The sequence below is a fragment of the Lissotriton helveticus genome, chromosome 3_1 (assembly GCF_964261635.1).
Source record: "Lissotriton helveticus chromosome 3_1, aLisHel1.1, whole genome shotgun sequence".
NCBI classification, from domain to species: Eukaryota; Metazoa; Chordata; class Amphibia; order Caudata; family Salamandridae; genus Lissotriton; species Lissotriton helveticus.
Genome location: NC_136061.1, coordinates 343822863 through 343838648, shown reverse-complemented (window position 1 = coordinate 343838648; position 15786 = coordinate 343822863). Strand labels below are relative to the sequence as shown.

The following is a 15786-nucleotide window of genomic DNA, read 5'->3' as shown; positions in this document are numbered from 1 at the left end:
AGTGCAGCCTTTATCACCGTTCTCGATTGTATACAAACATACATTTGAGTGAGCTTGTCATGTTTTTAAGAAATAGAAATAGAAAACGTTAACAGAATGAAACAGTATGGGAAAACAGAGGTGAAATATTAAAACAACGAAATGCCGTAACATCTGCCAGCCTGGTGACAACACTGTGTCACTTGTCAATATAAGGTGGTGCGTTTTCCAAGCAGAAACATGTTTGCTGACTTTGTAGACTGGTTTTAAGCACAGAATTAATGAATAGGGTAATTTGTAAAATACGTTTTTTAGAGTTAGAATCACTAGATAATTACAACATGCGATAGACACTACTCTTTGATTCCATGTATACCTCTTGTCTCCTGTATTTGCAGAATATCGACATTACCAACTTCAGCAGCAGCTGGAGCGATGGCCTAGCCTTCTGTGCCATCCTTCACACCTACTTGCCGGCACACATACCATACCAAGATCTCAACGGCCAGGATAAGGTGAGTGAGTTGGCCCTGTCACCGACTAGAACATTAGATTTGCTGTACTTGTTCTGCTGTGAGAACCCTGAGGGGATCCCTGCATTTTATCAAGTTTGACACCCGTTTCTCCAAAGGAGTTGCAGCCTGCAAGGTAAAGACCTTAATCATATTACAGCTAGGAGTACATCTTATCTGCTGTGCTGACGTAACTTCTGACCTACTGAGTCTGGGCTGCAGCAGCAAAGCTGATCTATATGTAAGGCAATGTGTTTGTTGACATAGGACATCAAAGCACTGAAAGTACCACTTAAAATGTAGGTAATTAATACAAAGAAATTCTTTATTTTACGTAGGATTTGAGATGAGACGGTTCAAGGAACTCCAATGCATTTTGCATGTGGAACATTCGTGTTGCTGGATATGAATGGGGCAGGTCTGAGGTCAATGTTGGAGTTCTGTTAGTATGTCGTCCCTCCCAGGCTGTTTAATTTGTGTACCCCAGTCTTCACTCCCGTTGAAGAGTTAACGTCTTAGACCTTCTGAGCCTGTCCCACTTAGCTATTCATCTATCCTTTCATGTTTTCACTCTGCAATCATTTCACTCTTGCATACATTCATCTTTTCATCTTACCATCCATCATTTCACCCACCCTTTCACTTGTCCATCCTTCCAATCGTTCTTTCACCATTCCATCCATCTATTGCCCATTCCTGCCACACATCAATTCATCTATCCACCTTTCACTTTTTACTCCATTCATCTCTTCATTCTTGTTTTCATTCTCACATCCACTTATCTATCCATCTGCAAATCTAACTTTACATCCAATTTTCAAGTCCATATTTTTGTCAACTGCCACTTCTTATGAAGATGATGTCTTACCATCATCCTTCATTAAAGCTCGTCCTTCATTAAAGTTCGTTTTGGAGAAGGTTCTTAGCCCTGTCTACCATTGTGAATGCATCCCTCACGCAAGACATCTTCCCAGAAGCTCTCAAGGCAGATCAGATCCTCCTACTCCTGAAGAAACCTACACTAGACCACAATGACTTCTCCAACTACCGGCCCATTACTTATCCACCATTCATCGACAAGGTCATTAAAAAACAGTCTATGTTCAACTCCAAGACCACATCAATGCTAACAATCTCCTGCATGACTACCAGTCTGACTTCAGATCACTGTGCATCTCAGAAACCACTACATTCCACATCATAGAGGATGCTCTTGTGACAACAGATGTTGATGACCACTGCATTCTGATAATGCCGGACCTCTCAGTTGTCTTCAACACAGTTGACCATCCCACCCAAATACACACCATTGAGCCTTGATTGGTATTCACCGGGCAATGTCCTTTACTGGTTCTCCTCCTACTTTCCCAACCAACATCAGTCTGTTAACAATGGCACGTCCAGGCCACGAAAAATCTCTATTACATGTGGAGTCCCCCAGGGCCCAAGACTGTCTCCTGTCATCTTCAACCTACACATGGAGCTGCTTGTGGGATCTACTCTCAGATAATAGCATCAACATTCACCAATATGCCAATGATACACAACTCGCCTTGAGAGTCTCTTCTGCTTCAGACATCCTTCACATCAAACACTGCTTGCACATCATTCATACCTGGATGTCCGGCATGTACCTGAAGCACACTCCAACCATGACAGAGTTACTTTTCTTTTTAAAGAACAGTAAACAATATATACTACAAACCTGGCTTAATGTAATGAAGCATGATAGGTTCAGACCCCAGCTTTCACTGAATGCCAAATCACTCTTGACACCAACATCACTCACACTCTGCCAAAAAACCAAAGACAGCCTGGTAGCAGCACTCTTTTCTAAAGAAAGCCGAACTGTTTCCACCAGAACGCGATGGTGATAATTCCCTGCTTCATGGCCTCTGACAGTCCACACTGGTGCTCTTTATAGGCACCTTACATGCTGCTGCACATCTCATCCAAGGAGTGAAGAAATATGATCCCATTACCCTTACCTTATGGAATTCCATTGACTCCCCTTGCTGGCCAGTACCTTCTTCAAAACCAGTTGCATCATTCACAAAGCTATTATGACCAGCACTCCTGCTTATCTTGCAGACAAGCTCAGCATTTCTGGTTTATCTCAGCTCATCGGCAGCAAGGACACCATCGTGGCAGCAGACTTAGAAGTGTAAAAAAGAAAAAACAAGGCAACAGGCTTTTTCCATCTCTGTACCCAGGATCTGGAACAGCATCCCCGTATCCAATAGGACCACCCCAACACACCTCCAATTTACGTAATGTTTGGCTCACCTCTTTAATGAACACTACATGTTCCCTCTTCCCAAACTAACAAATTGTTCCTTTAGAAGACTTTTTGAAGTTCTTAAGTGGTAATTTGACCTCCCGGAGAGAAAGGTTTGAATACACCTTACTCCTTCAAATGGTGCTCCACCAACCAATGAAAGAGGGAGCCTTGAGACCACCTATAGGTCTTCAAAAGTAGCTAAAAGTAGGATCACATGACAGGACCTTGATTCCCTCTTTTTATCATTTTTTTACGTACTCCTACAAGATGACAAAACATCAGGCCAAAAACTATGGGAAAAAGAACTTGGCCATGAAATGACACATAAAGTATAGGGGAAACTCTATGATAGAGTCCACATATTTGCATTGGATGTGCGAGAACTTGAAGCACAGCGCAAGATCCTGGCCTATTGGCAGAGGGATCCAGGTGTCAATCTGTTGGGAAGACCATATTCATCTCAGAAATCATACAAGTCACTCAGGGGCAAACATCTGGCTATGGCTTTAGCAACCGAGATACAGTGTCTGCCGATAACGTGGAGGCCATGCCAACTTTATTTTCTTCTCGGGCAGCTAGAATCTGGGACAAGTTGTCCATGGAAAAGATAGCTCCAGCAATACAAAACAAACGGAAATCATATGAATTGATCTGGAACCCATTCATCTAAATTCTTGCCCATGATTGAAAGGCACTTTCCATCCAACAGTACCTTAAGGCAATACGGCCAGTTCAAGTATCCCAATTACTCTTGTGACAAGAGTCCTACATACCTCTTCAGTATCTTTGTTTCTACAAACAACCCATCCATGTGACTTTCAGATAGGAGTGAAAGAAGGATTCAGAATGCATTTGATGCCAAGGAGGGAGTGAAGTGATTAAATGTTTTGCTAATGTATTTTTGATGAGCTCCTCACCGACTTGAGGGCTGCAGGCTATAGTATGTGTGCCAACTGCAAAATAAAACATAGTTAAACCTTAAGAACACTACATTACAATGCACTAACCATCCACAACCCGGCTTTCTAGCGTCTTACTCCTTGACATTATGCTGGCTTTGCCCATGTACTTCGCTTTGATGCCTTTTGGCTAGGTTTGTGCAAGAAAACCACTATTCAAGCACTTAATAAACTAGCTGTGGTGTTTACCAAATCTGCTGTGTGCAAAAGTACATGTATTTGGTCATTTGTTAGATCTCGTCACAGGGGTTAGTAACATTAGCAAATGATTCTCCTTGTGGATGCTTTAGTAGATACTGCAGACAGTCATAAGCCATGCTACAGTTTCTTCTATCTCTTCTCCCTCCGTTGGTATGCCCCATCGAAAATGAAGAAAGATTGTTTAAAAGGACTTGTGTAACCAACTGTGTAAACTTTTAGTGGATTTTTGCTCATGATTTATGGTCTAAGTAAGGTTCTCATATCTTCAGAATAGGCTACAATTGATGTACAATGTTCAGCATCAAAGATCGTATGTCATTGAAATGAATAAAGTCAAATTCCTGATTGCTGTCAGTGCTGGTGGCGCACTTGGCGGAGTAACTTTGAGACAACGACCTTTGGAGACGGCGTGAGTGATGTGCCTACAGCTAGGGCAGCTTTGAAAAGGAAGTAATTATTCTGTCAGAAGCAATACAACAGACTTCTGCTTTGGTCACTCTCCATGGATACTCAGTATACAGCCCTTCGCTCTTAAAGATTTCAATATACTTTGCTCACTTGTACTGTTTCCTTCTGTGTAGGTCAATTCAGAGTTTTCTAAGCCCTTTGAGTACATGGAACCCTACTGACACTAGCCAATCCACTCTACACTAAAGGCTGTTCAACTTATAATGTTTTTGGATGGTCTGTGGTTAAGCACACAAATCTGAAATGTCGGGTGAGGAGACCGAAACAGCAGTCTAGTGTTTTTTGTGAACGGCAGAAAGCTAAAGAGAAATCCAACACAACAAAGTCGGTGACTTGCGCCAAAGGCAAAGTAGGATAACAGTGAATCCCTAAAAGTTAAAAAATGGATTAATTGACTCTGCAGATCAAAGTAGATCATAGTAGGCAGGCCTGCCACATCATTCATTGTGCTGAAAGGGCAGGGCTGGACTGGCTACCAGGTGTTTTTTGTTGGGGTGGCAGGGTGGGGTCCCGGTTCATTGTGAGGGGCTGATTTTGTTGCTGGTGAGCTGCTGGTGCTTCTAAATGAACAATACAAAACTAATAGCTTTAAAACATACTTTTTAAACATTTGTTTTGCATTGTTTATTAAGGAAGGCCTGTAGCCAGTCCGGCCTTGCGAAGGGGGTTTAGCCTATCAAGGCAACATCCTGACGCAAGCGAGTCAGCTCCCAGCCCAAATCCTATTCGTTCACATCGAGGCATCTGAAACTTGCCGGGTCACAGTTTCTCCGAAAAAATAAGCTGGAGGCTGGAAAGGAACCGTGACAACCTCACTTCCCGCATATTCGTTGCAGGAGCCAGGGAGAAAAACAAGATGCAAGGAGGTGCAGGGATGTGCAGCACAAGATGGAAGCTGCAAACTAACGCCATGGTTCAGCAGTGATAGAGTTGGCTCTGTGGTGAAGAGCTAGAATGCCGGTGGGGATTGGAGCCGCCACTGGCCTCCTTAATAGAGTGCCCAATGAGGGGCTGTTCTTGAGACTAGCAGTGGAGATGGGCAGGCATCCCCACCCTCCTGCCTGCCTGTGGAGTGGCAGAACCTTGGAACATAGGAGAGGGCCCATCCACGAGTCAATTGACTGAAGGAGCCACCTTACAGAACAAGAAAACCAGAGGAAGGCTTAGCGAGGAAAGCGTATGCAGTGGCTGTGGATTTTGGAGTCAAGGTTTACATAGAGCAGTGGTTAATTTGCTGGGTCTCTCCAATTACCGGCCACAAAGTGGGGAGAGGATGTGGTGTAAAGGCCAGAGCTGCAGAGTTCGGAGCTGGGGAACCAGGTTCGAGTCTCGGCATCGGCTCAACATCCTGTGAGATTCAGGGAAAATCACCATTCCTACAAAAAATGAGCGTGTTCTTAACTGGTTCTCATGAAACTATAGTGTCAGTGTTGATGATTAAGTGCCAGTGCTCAGCACCGGAAACCACAGGCTCAAATTAAGCACTGACATAAAGAAGCGGCCCAAAGACTCTGGAAACATCTAATTGCTCTTGTTTTTGATGAGCTGATTATTATTGCTGTTATTCTCTGGGTTGTCAAAAATGATGGGCTGTAAATGTAGAGTCCTTCACCGCTTCCCTTCGTCCAGGGTTTGTCCTTTTCACCTCTGAACAGAAATGCATGTGTCCGGGAGCAGATCATAAATAGGTAAAGAAAAGAGTGTGGTTTGAGTATTGGTGAGAATGGCAGTGGAAAGCTTTTCCTTCTATTCAAGATTAACAGAACTGTACTGAAACGTGACTTGTAGCAATCATTGAACATGTTGAACTGCCCTCTCCCCCCTGTTTTGATATCTAAAAGGATGATTCTTCCAAGAGTAAGTTCCGAACACTGTGGTCATCTGGCTTTACCTGCTTGTGCCCCTGACACCCTCTTCCTATCTTCCTTCCCAATAGTGCAATGTGCTGCAAGAATGTGGTCCCTTGTTCGGGTCTGCCTATGATCATGTGGTGCTCTTCAAATGTATAAAAAAAGAGAGGTTCTTATTGACGTCACTGTAGTAGCCAATACAACCAATCATGATAGTCCTTCTATCCGAAGGAGGGTTAGTTTTTCATGAGGCAGGCATTGCTCAGCTCAGCACAAGTCCTGAGAGTTTCGAAGGAGGTCACTGACCATTAGCGGTGTGGTGTGTCTTGGAGAAAAATAGTGACCTATGTGTATGCAGTTGTACTTCAAGGCTCATGGAGGCTGATCATCGTTTTTAATATTAAATCCACTTATAATGTTCCTCTAATTTTCTTAAGTCCAAGTGCAGAGACCTTTAATTATTAATCCGGAGCTGCCGTGAGGCGTGTACCCTGAGCAGCTGAAAAGCTTCATAAAAATTAAATCTAATATGCGTCCCTGGGGGAGAAATTGGGAGAGGTGCAATTTTGAACAAATCTAATATTTCCATTAAGTCTGGAGCAGTGTACAAGTTGTTCAGTCACCGCAAATTATTCATGCCATTAAGTGTTCCAATCCTACTCGTAAAATCGACATAACATAAAACTTATTCAAGACGGGCAGTTCCCAGTGGTATGGAGGACACAACAAATTCAGGTGCCCCTTAAGTCTTTTAACAGTTCAAACACTTCTTGCCGAATGGGGTCTTTCTTGTCGCCCTTCATCCTCCACTGAATGGGGCATATTTTGAGGTAAGAGTAAGAGGAAGGTGTATATATTCAGGCACATTTTGGCTGCTGTTGCTAGCATTCATCACCATTGATCCAATCATATAGAGCACTACCTTTCTGAACATGTTCTCAAATGAGAATTATGAGATTCCCTCATGATAGCATCAAAACAAAATTGTTGTTACATTCTATGCACACACAAGGCGAGCATAGTTGTTTTCATGGATAGCCCTTTGGGGGAGGCTGTGAAAGCAGATGGACTAAGGAAGAATGAAGCAGAAACAAAGATCTTCATAGTGGACGAGGCAGGATTTGATGGGTTTAGTTTTCACTGGCTTTCCTGTCTGTGAACTCCCACGTCACTTCACAGAAAGTGAGATGTCTTGGGACTACATTTGACTGTGATCTATCTTTCGCTCTTCAAATCAGTACAGTAGTCAAGTGTGGCAGCTGTCTCTGCTCTGGAATTCATTCCACCCTGATAAGCCTCACAGTTGTGGGTGATTTCCTGAAAATAAGTAACATTACAAAGAAACCCTTTCACCATACCTATTTAAGCAAACTTTTCCAGAGGAATGCCATGTACCATTTCATAGAAACCAATTCATACAATGCCTTTATTTCTAAATTACGTTTTGCATGGTTATGTCTTTTTAAGGTGTGAATGCCATTCATCGTGAAAAAGAGTTGTCTCTGTTGAGTTTTTTGTAAGGTTTACCTAGATATTGAATAATTGTGTGCATGTATATAAATATATATCTTAAACATTGTTTTTCTTCAAAAACGTTCTATTATTTTTTGATTTTTTTGTACTTCCTTAAAATTGTCTTCCCTTAACGTAGGTTTTTCATGAGTTGGTTGCCTCTAATGTGGTTTCTCATTTTTTGTTTTCCATTAATTCACTTACTACAAAGCTATTCATCAGGTGGAGCTTATGAGGGATGAGTGATGGGTTGGCTGAATTATTGTAACATAGTTTACATAGATCGTCAACCATAGACCAACTACTACAGATGCAAGATTTGGTTTTCATACTTAACCTAAATCTTCAGATCCACAATCACGTGAAAGACTGAAAGTGGGATTCAAAACACTCCACTATCTCCGTGTTGAAGCAAGAAAGCTCACATATGCTCCACCAGCGGGCCTGCTGATGGCATAAACATGAATACAGATTACTGTGCTCACAGTATCTGGGACTCCTTGAACCATGATCTAAAAGCAGTACCTGGCCACCTCCATTCCCGACAACTCCTAAAGACTGAGCTACTCAGGATGGCATTTTGCTTAAGACCTAAGTTGATCGGCAGGGACTGAGGAATACAAGAGGCAGGGTTCAGACCTCAAATGCATGTCATACTTATTAGCTTGGAACATTAATGTGGTTCTTAGAAGCTGAGAAAGAGGACGAGACTTGGCCTCAGGAGACAGAATGAAAACAGCACATGACAGCATGAGAGGAGTCACTGGCTGACCCGAAGACCTGGAACTGAGGCTTCAGAGAGAGCGTGAGGAAGAAAGAAAAAGACTGAGCTTCATAGGGAGAGAAAAGAAGTGTAGACCATGAATGAGAATGAAACTTCCAAAGAGGTCAACTAACACTTTTCAGAGAGAGTTACCAGAGTGGGACCACAAGTGAGGGACTCAAGCCAGATCATAAAGGATGCCAAAAGGCCAAACAGCTTCCTTCAAGCTCTCTGACTGTGGAAGAGAACCCTTGACTTGAAAGTAAGGGAATGTGTTACAACCCCTCTCCAGTGTGCTGTCTCCAGTCACCACCTATCACATTACCCCCTCTCTCACATTCTCCTAAAAATGGGTTTCACAATGCAAAGCATAGAGCTGGACGCAACATTTGGTTGGCGTGGACACTTTGGGGCCGCTTGGAAAGGAAATAATATCGTTGGTTTAGTAGGTCGAAGGTGGGGGGAAATGAAAGTGCATGTGGGATGCAGGACATTGGGGTGATAATGGGAGAGAAATGCAAAGGAACATTTGGGTAAAGAGGTAATTGTGGGAGCTGATAAGAAGTGGAATTATAATTGGTGAAATGTCTCACCTCTTTGGGATGTCTGCACCTTCGGACATTTTTAACAGCACTTATTGTTTTCTTACAGAGGAGGAATCTTCTGCTGGCGTTCCAGGCTGCTGAAAGTGTGGGCATCAAACCCAGCCTGGTGAGTACTCAATGAGTGGGTAATGAATGGACAAAATCATTGTTTTTACAAGGAATGTTCATGAAGCAGCATGAACTGCTAACCTAGCGCTTCCCCACTGTTTTCAAAGCACGTCCACATTGTGGGCACCAGGCAAAGCACAGACCTAAATGAGGGATGCCCTTGATGAAGGACCAGAAATGGGTTTCTAGTCTGAGATCGACAGCATCTGTGAGTGAACCAGTATGATTGCGGTGGCTTTACAAAAAAGAGGTTCCCCCCAAAAGAGCGCTAGAGCGGACCTTGTGATGTTTTTTTCAGAATAATATATGGAAAAGATGTCATTTAAAAGTTATACAATTTTATTTCCAAAATGCCCTCCCTAAGGAAAAGGAGAGCGCTTCAACGTGTTTCAGGTCACAGCATTGGCATAGAGTAGACATTGTTCCTGTCTGCCATCTAAGCTTGTTTATTACTCTCTATTTATAGACGTATCATCTATTTCTGTGATGAATGCACGCACACATGTAGCATATTAGATATATAAACACATTAGCTAAAACTGTTTTGAAGCCTTTATTCTGTTTAAAAATCCATGGCAAGACAGTGTAGGAAGACTATTAATTTACATATTTTGGCTGCTAGCTTTGAAAAAGTAAATTAGCTCTTGGTAGCTATCGAAATGCGTATTATCACAGTAGACCGTGCCATCACAATGCGTAAGAAATTAAACGATGATCAATCAGTTCCATCGAATAAAATTAACAAATACAGGAAAAAAAGTTAAGATGAAAGTGGACAAACAAATCTAAAGTTATGGTGAAGTTAAAAAGGATTCCTCATAGGGACGAATTTAAATAGCCGCCCTAGAGTCACATATAACGCATGCAAAGCAGCCGAATGAATGCGGCCAAGTTTCCACTTTAGGCACAGAGACCCTGGAGAAACTCATCAATGCACGAGCAGCACTCCACCTTACTCATATGACGGGTACTCTGTCAAAGTCTGTCAGCAAAACACATCAAGGCGGAGCCAGAAGGCGACAATAGTATTTACAATTGTATTCAACGTATCTCTGCTTCTGGATGAGTAAAACACCACCTAGGTCCCTATGGGAGAGAGTCAAAGCTACTTCTGGTACAACACTCTGGGCAAGCCTCCATCCTAGAGGGGAGCCTTCCAAGTAAAACGCACCCAATCCCAACTCCACACCAACCCCATTTAATTACCAAATTCTGGAAAAGTCTCAAAGCAAGATAACGCGGCCACGCCGCCAGAAAGTTACAGAAGTAGTAACGTACGTTTAAAGTGGTGGAAGGTGAGTAGATTCAGAATCAGGTCGAACAGCGCTTAGAGATGAAACGCTATATAGGTGTCCAAAATATAACTTGTAATTCGTCCATTTAACTACATTATAAACAAGGAGGCGCAGAAGGAATTGACAAACAAAACCAAGTAACACTGACTCTCTGGCGGGGAGGAACAATACAGCTAAACTTGAATTCTGGTACAAAATGTACCCTGTGTGTAGCTCGATAAAATCGGCTGCTGGAAATGTAATAATGGGCAACTGTTTCATCAAAGTAGTCCCAGACCGAGCTCTGATGACAAATGACGCCAATTCGAAGTTACTTTTGATACACCAGCTGCTTGAGCGGGTTGTGGAATTTCAAAAGCCCTGTGAGCGCTGGGCACCTGTTGCATTGGATTATCAGAGATGTAGTTATATTTCCTCGCACGTTCATAGGGAGCCAGGGAGGGCTTCTAGGACATAAATACACTCCTTCAAATTGTCGACGGGCTAGGGCGAGACAAGCGGATAATTACAGAGGGTGTTAAAATCCCAGATTCGCGAAGATGGTCAGTCCCTTCTGAAATGATGTACCATCGGTGTACCGATTAATGTTACACTGGTGTCTGTGTGTTAGACGGACCGGGAGGGTCGGCCGAGGATACGGGGAGAGGTCTCCGGGGAGAGCCGTCTCCAGTGAATCGTACAGACAAGTAACTTCCCCCCCACAGACGGACACCACACAATGATAAAGTTCAACGATACTTTATAGACAATTCTTCAAGTACGGTAGAATGGTACAAGGAGGTCTGGACTCAGGGGTCCCCTCTATTCTGGTCTCTGTTTGGGAAAAGGGTAGCGGGACAGTCTTGTTACCAAAAAGATGGAAAATAGCTCTCAATCCTCGAGCTCGGTGGTGTAGATGAACGGGCCGCGGCGGAGCCAGCAGGTCCCGAGATGGATGAAGGAAGACGACGGTCCGCGGCAGAGCCAGCAGGTCCCGATGAAGGTGGTGGTTACAAACGGTCCGCGGCCACGCCAGCAGGTCCCGACGATGATGAAGGATAGGGTGGTTCCCAAAGCCGCGGCAGCGCCAGCAGGCAAGACGAGGGTGCACAAGACAGAGCTACGGCAGCGCCAGTAGTCCGTCAAGGATGAGTTCTTCTTTGCGTCTCTCGACTCCAAGATACAACTGCCCTCCTGCTCTGGAGCTGCCCCAGTTATAGGGCTGGTGTGCTTTGATGTCCGGACCCTCGCACTTGGAGGTCGGGAGGTCCGGGATGAGGGGGTTCAGACACCCAGCAGGGGGGTGGAGCCAGCGCCCGGGGAGGCGATGGGCGAGCGGCACTTGGCGGGGGAGAGCCATCGACACCTCCTGCTCCCATTGACTGACCAAGTAGCCCGCTCACCTCCTGGGTGGATGTTGGTGCCGGAATGTCTGAGGCCTGGCCAGGCCCAGGGTTGAGGTCGATCGGGGGCCAGGCGGCCTCGTGGTGGAGTGTCCAAGATGGCGCCCAGTATGGGCGCGCAGGCCGGTAGTGGGTCGGCCTACGCGGTCAACAGGTTCGAGTGTAGGGGTCCCTGCGGGGACGGTGGACGTGCAATGGTGGTGTGTGGTACTTGCGTGGCTGGTTCGGGCCTGGTTGGGCCGGGGGAGAGCGGCCCTTCATGTGGCCTGTCCAACACTGTGAGACGAATGTGTCTTAATATAAAGTCCGACGAGACTTGGTCAGTAACATCTCTCAAAGCACACAGAACACTGTCTGCCTGTTTTTGCTGTTGTTTTTTACTCCAAAACTGGGGCTTTCAGTTCAACCCATTTCTTTCAAACCCAATTATCTGCCAATTTGTCTTACACTCTTTCTGTGACTATAGATTTTCCAGTTTCACTGCCCAAGCCCCTTCATCCCTGCTTGTCTCTGTGTTTTCTCCATCTCTTCTTCTTGTGTCTCACACGGTCCCCATTTTTGTTTATGCCTACAGTTTGTTTCCAACTTTCTCCCCACCTTATTTTTCTTATGAGTTACTTCCCTATTTTTCTTTGTCTCGCCTTCTATTCATTGTTCTTTCAGCAATTTTTCTTTCTACATCTTTTTCTGTCTCCTTTTGATTTTTTCTGTTCCCTCTGTTGTCTTTCTGTTTGGTTGCTTTCATTACCTGCTCATTCTTCCAGATCCACGTCGACAGTTCACAAATACCTTTCTTAGGAATGGTTCACAAATACCTTCTTAGAAAATGTTTAAAACCAGGGCTGGTGATACAACCCCTCTGCGCAGGTCAGGAACATCTTTCTCAGAACTGCAGTTCCTGTGAACTTGATGCAAATATGGACCATGCTACTAACCCATATGCAACACATTCACAAACCAATGGGAACACTGCAACACCATACAAAACACACTATCAACCACACTAAAAATCATATGGGATACAGAGCCATATTATAAAGAGCAAGCAATATATGGAAATCGCTACCAGTGCAGGAAGAGCATACCTTATCCAGTATTTGGGTGTCTTTCATAGATTCACATGCCTGAATCATTCCCCGTCGTCGAGACGGGAGCCTCCGGTATATAAAAAGTAATGTCCTAAAGACATACATAGAAGAGAATAGGCCCAAAGGTCTCACCTTAGTAGCCTATCCACGTCCTTTTGTAGGTAGGACCAAACAGAGCAGGCCCCAAGGGTCCCACCTTGGTGGCCTATCTGTGTCCTTTTGTAAAAAGGACCAAATAAAGTACAACAGCCAATCAGCTACCACCTCCTTCTAGAACCTTCCTGCCAGGAGCCAAGTCTCTCAGATTTTCTACCGCACGTTGTGCTAGGGAGTCTCCACCTGAGTTCTCCTCAGGAATTTCTCTTTTTCTTCAAAAACAACTTTAATTATTCTCTAGAGTTATGTCTGATAGTCAGAAGAAAGGTCTTTTCCGGGCTTGTTCCTCCTGCAGCAAGAAAAGACTTCACATTGAGGATAAACATGATAAATGTTTATATTGCCTCTACCCTCACCACCAGGCAAAGGACTGCAAAATATGTCGGACCTTCTCCAACAAGACCCTCAAGGACCGAGAAGGTCGACTTCTGTTGTGGCTCAACAGGCTCAAGACCAAGACTGATGACTTGGTATCCGAAGGTGAGAGTGTGTCTGGAGTGTCGCAATTATCCTTGAAGAGGCCAAGGGTTTCTTCCCCTAGCCCCACAGACACCCCTCCTATGAAGACTTCTAAAAAGTCCTCAGTGGGCAAGCCATCTGTGTCTGGCAAGGACCTGCCTGTCCCCGGGAAGCAGCCACTGGTCCCGGCGACGACGACGACGGCGTCGATGGTGCATTCAGCACAGAAAACCGTCTCGACGTCGACGACGACAGTGTCGACGACGACGGCCTCATCGGCTTCCTCCTCGTTGACCAGGACTACGCCTTCATCGTCGGCGAGTAGACCTACGCCTTCGACCATCCCGGTCACTCCATCGACGACGAAGATCTCGTCGTCGACGACGAGACCCTCGTCGAAGGCGTCGACGACGACGACACCGTCGACGAGAACAACGCCGTCAACGAAGTCTACCTCGTCGACGAGGATCATCCCGTCGACGGTGGGAAAGCCGTCGACGACGAGTACACCGTCGACGGTGGGAACTTTACCGTCGACGAAAATGACGTTGAAGAAGACATAGTCGTCGCAACCACCGTCGACGACGACTAAATTACCGTCGACGACCATATCTACCACGGCACCGTCGCTTTCGACGTCGACAGGACCCTGGAAGGAGTCTGCACTCCTCTCCCACGCCATGGATGCCTTTCCACCACAAGTGAGCCATGTCACTGTGAAAATTACTAAACGGCCTATTACGCCGCAACGGATCTCGCCCGGTAGGATACAACAACTTCCTCCGGCCTGTCTACTACAAGGTCAGGAGTCGGACGAGGACTCCTTTATGCAGGCTACTAGTCCATCGGACCTAGTCCTGAAATGTCAAACCACAGACGAGGAGCCTGAAGAGGAGGAAGTCCTTCCACAACAACAGGACCAGCCTCCGCCCCAGACACAGGTTACTCCTATGGTGTGTCTCCCCGCATCCATTGTCTCGGACCTACAATTCCTCATACAGGATTATAAGGAAAGGTTCCCGGAGAAACATTCTGCGTCAGCACCTCCAGCTGCACAGACGCCAGCTCCTTCATCTCGCCACAGACCAACTCCCCTGGTCATTGAGAAGACACAGGTTCCGATTCAGGACGCTTCCTCATCTGACGATGAGGAGAGGGAACAGGAGGAAGGTGAAGTCGATGATGACCAGTCGGACCCGGATGCAGATCAAGATTATGTGGCACATTCTCCAGCCTCTCCGGATCCGCAGACCTCGGAGTCTCCACCTGCAGACATCGGTGGATTCCACAACATCATTGAGCGGGCGGCCAAGAGGTTCCATATGTCCATGGAAACTCAGGAAACGGAATGCTTCCTTTATGACTTCAAGGAGCCCACTAGGAAGACTTCAAGATCAATCCCCATAATTGAATACATTTGGAAGCAGGGCAAACAAATCATGCAAGCGCCTGCCTCTATACAGGTGGTGGTGCCCAGGCTTGATAAGAAATACAAGGCCACCTCCACGGCACCGGCATGCCTGACAGGTCACCCCAAACCAGATTCCGTGGTGACTCGAGCGGCGCAGAAGAACTCTCGAAATCCATCCTCGCCTCTATCGACGCCACCTGATAAGGAGGGCAGGAAACTGGATGCCGTTGGCAAACGCTTTACTACCACTTCAGCCATGACGGTCAAAGTGGCTAATTCGATAGCCCTCCTGGGCCGTTACAATCGCCAACTCTGGGCGGACATTGCACCATATCTTTCAAATCTGCCGGAGGATGTCAGAGAGGAGGCACATTCACTTCTATTGGAAGGACAGACCTCTGCCTCAGAGCTCATCGATTGTGCCATTGATGCCGCCATGACTGGTTTCCGGCAACTGGCAGGAGCTGCAGTCCTGAGGCGACAGGGCTGGCTCAAGGCCACCACTTTCCGCCAGGAGGTGCAAACCAGGATATTAGATATGCCTTACGATGGCAAGCATCTGTTTGGGGAACAGATTGACGCAGCCCGTACAACCATAAAAAAGGACACGGATACTGCCAAGGCTCTGGGTACTTTACAATTCCGGACCCAGTCCTTTCGTGGCAACCGGGGAAGAGGTCAGCCTGCATACAAAGGTTCCTATCGGAATAGGTCTTCGTACACATATTCGCAGTCCAAGCCGCAGTTTCAGCAGCGA

At 45.6% G+C, this 15786-nt stretch overlaps 1 protein-coding gene across 2 annotated transcripts in view; it reads left to right on the top strand.

The window, feature by feature from the left end:
• The window catches only part of SPECC1 (sperm antigen with calponin homology and coiled-coil domains 1), a 1365024-nt gene that overhangs the window by 1232062 nt on the left and 117176 nt on the right, over positions 1–15786 (top strand). For both annotated transcript variants that reach the window (XM_078679993.1, XM_078679994.1), the window contains 2 exons: positions 378–494; positions 9177–9236. In XM_078679993.1, coding sequence (XP_078536119.1) covers positions 378–494; positions 9177–9236 — 177 coding nt within the window. The remainder of the gene's footprint in view (positions 1–377; positions 495–9176; positions 9237–15786) is intronic.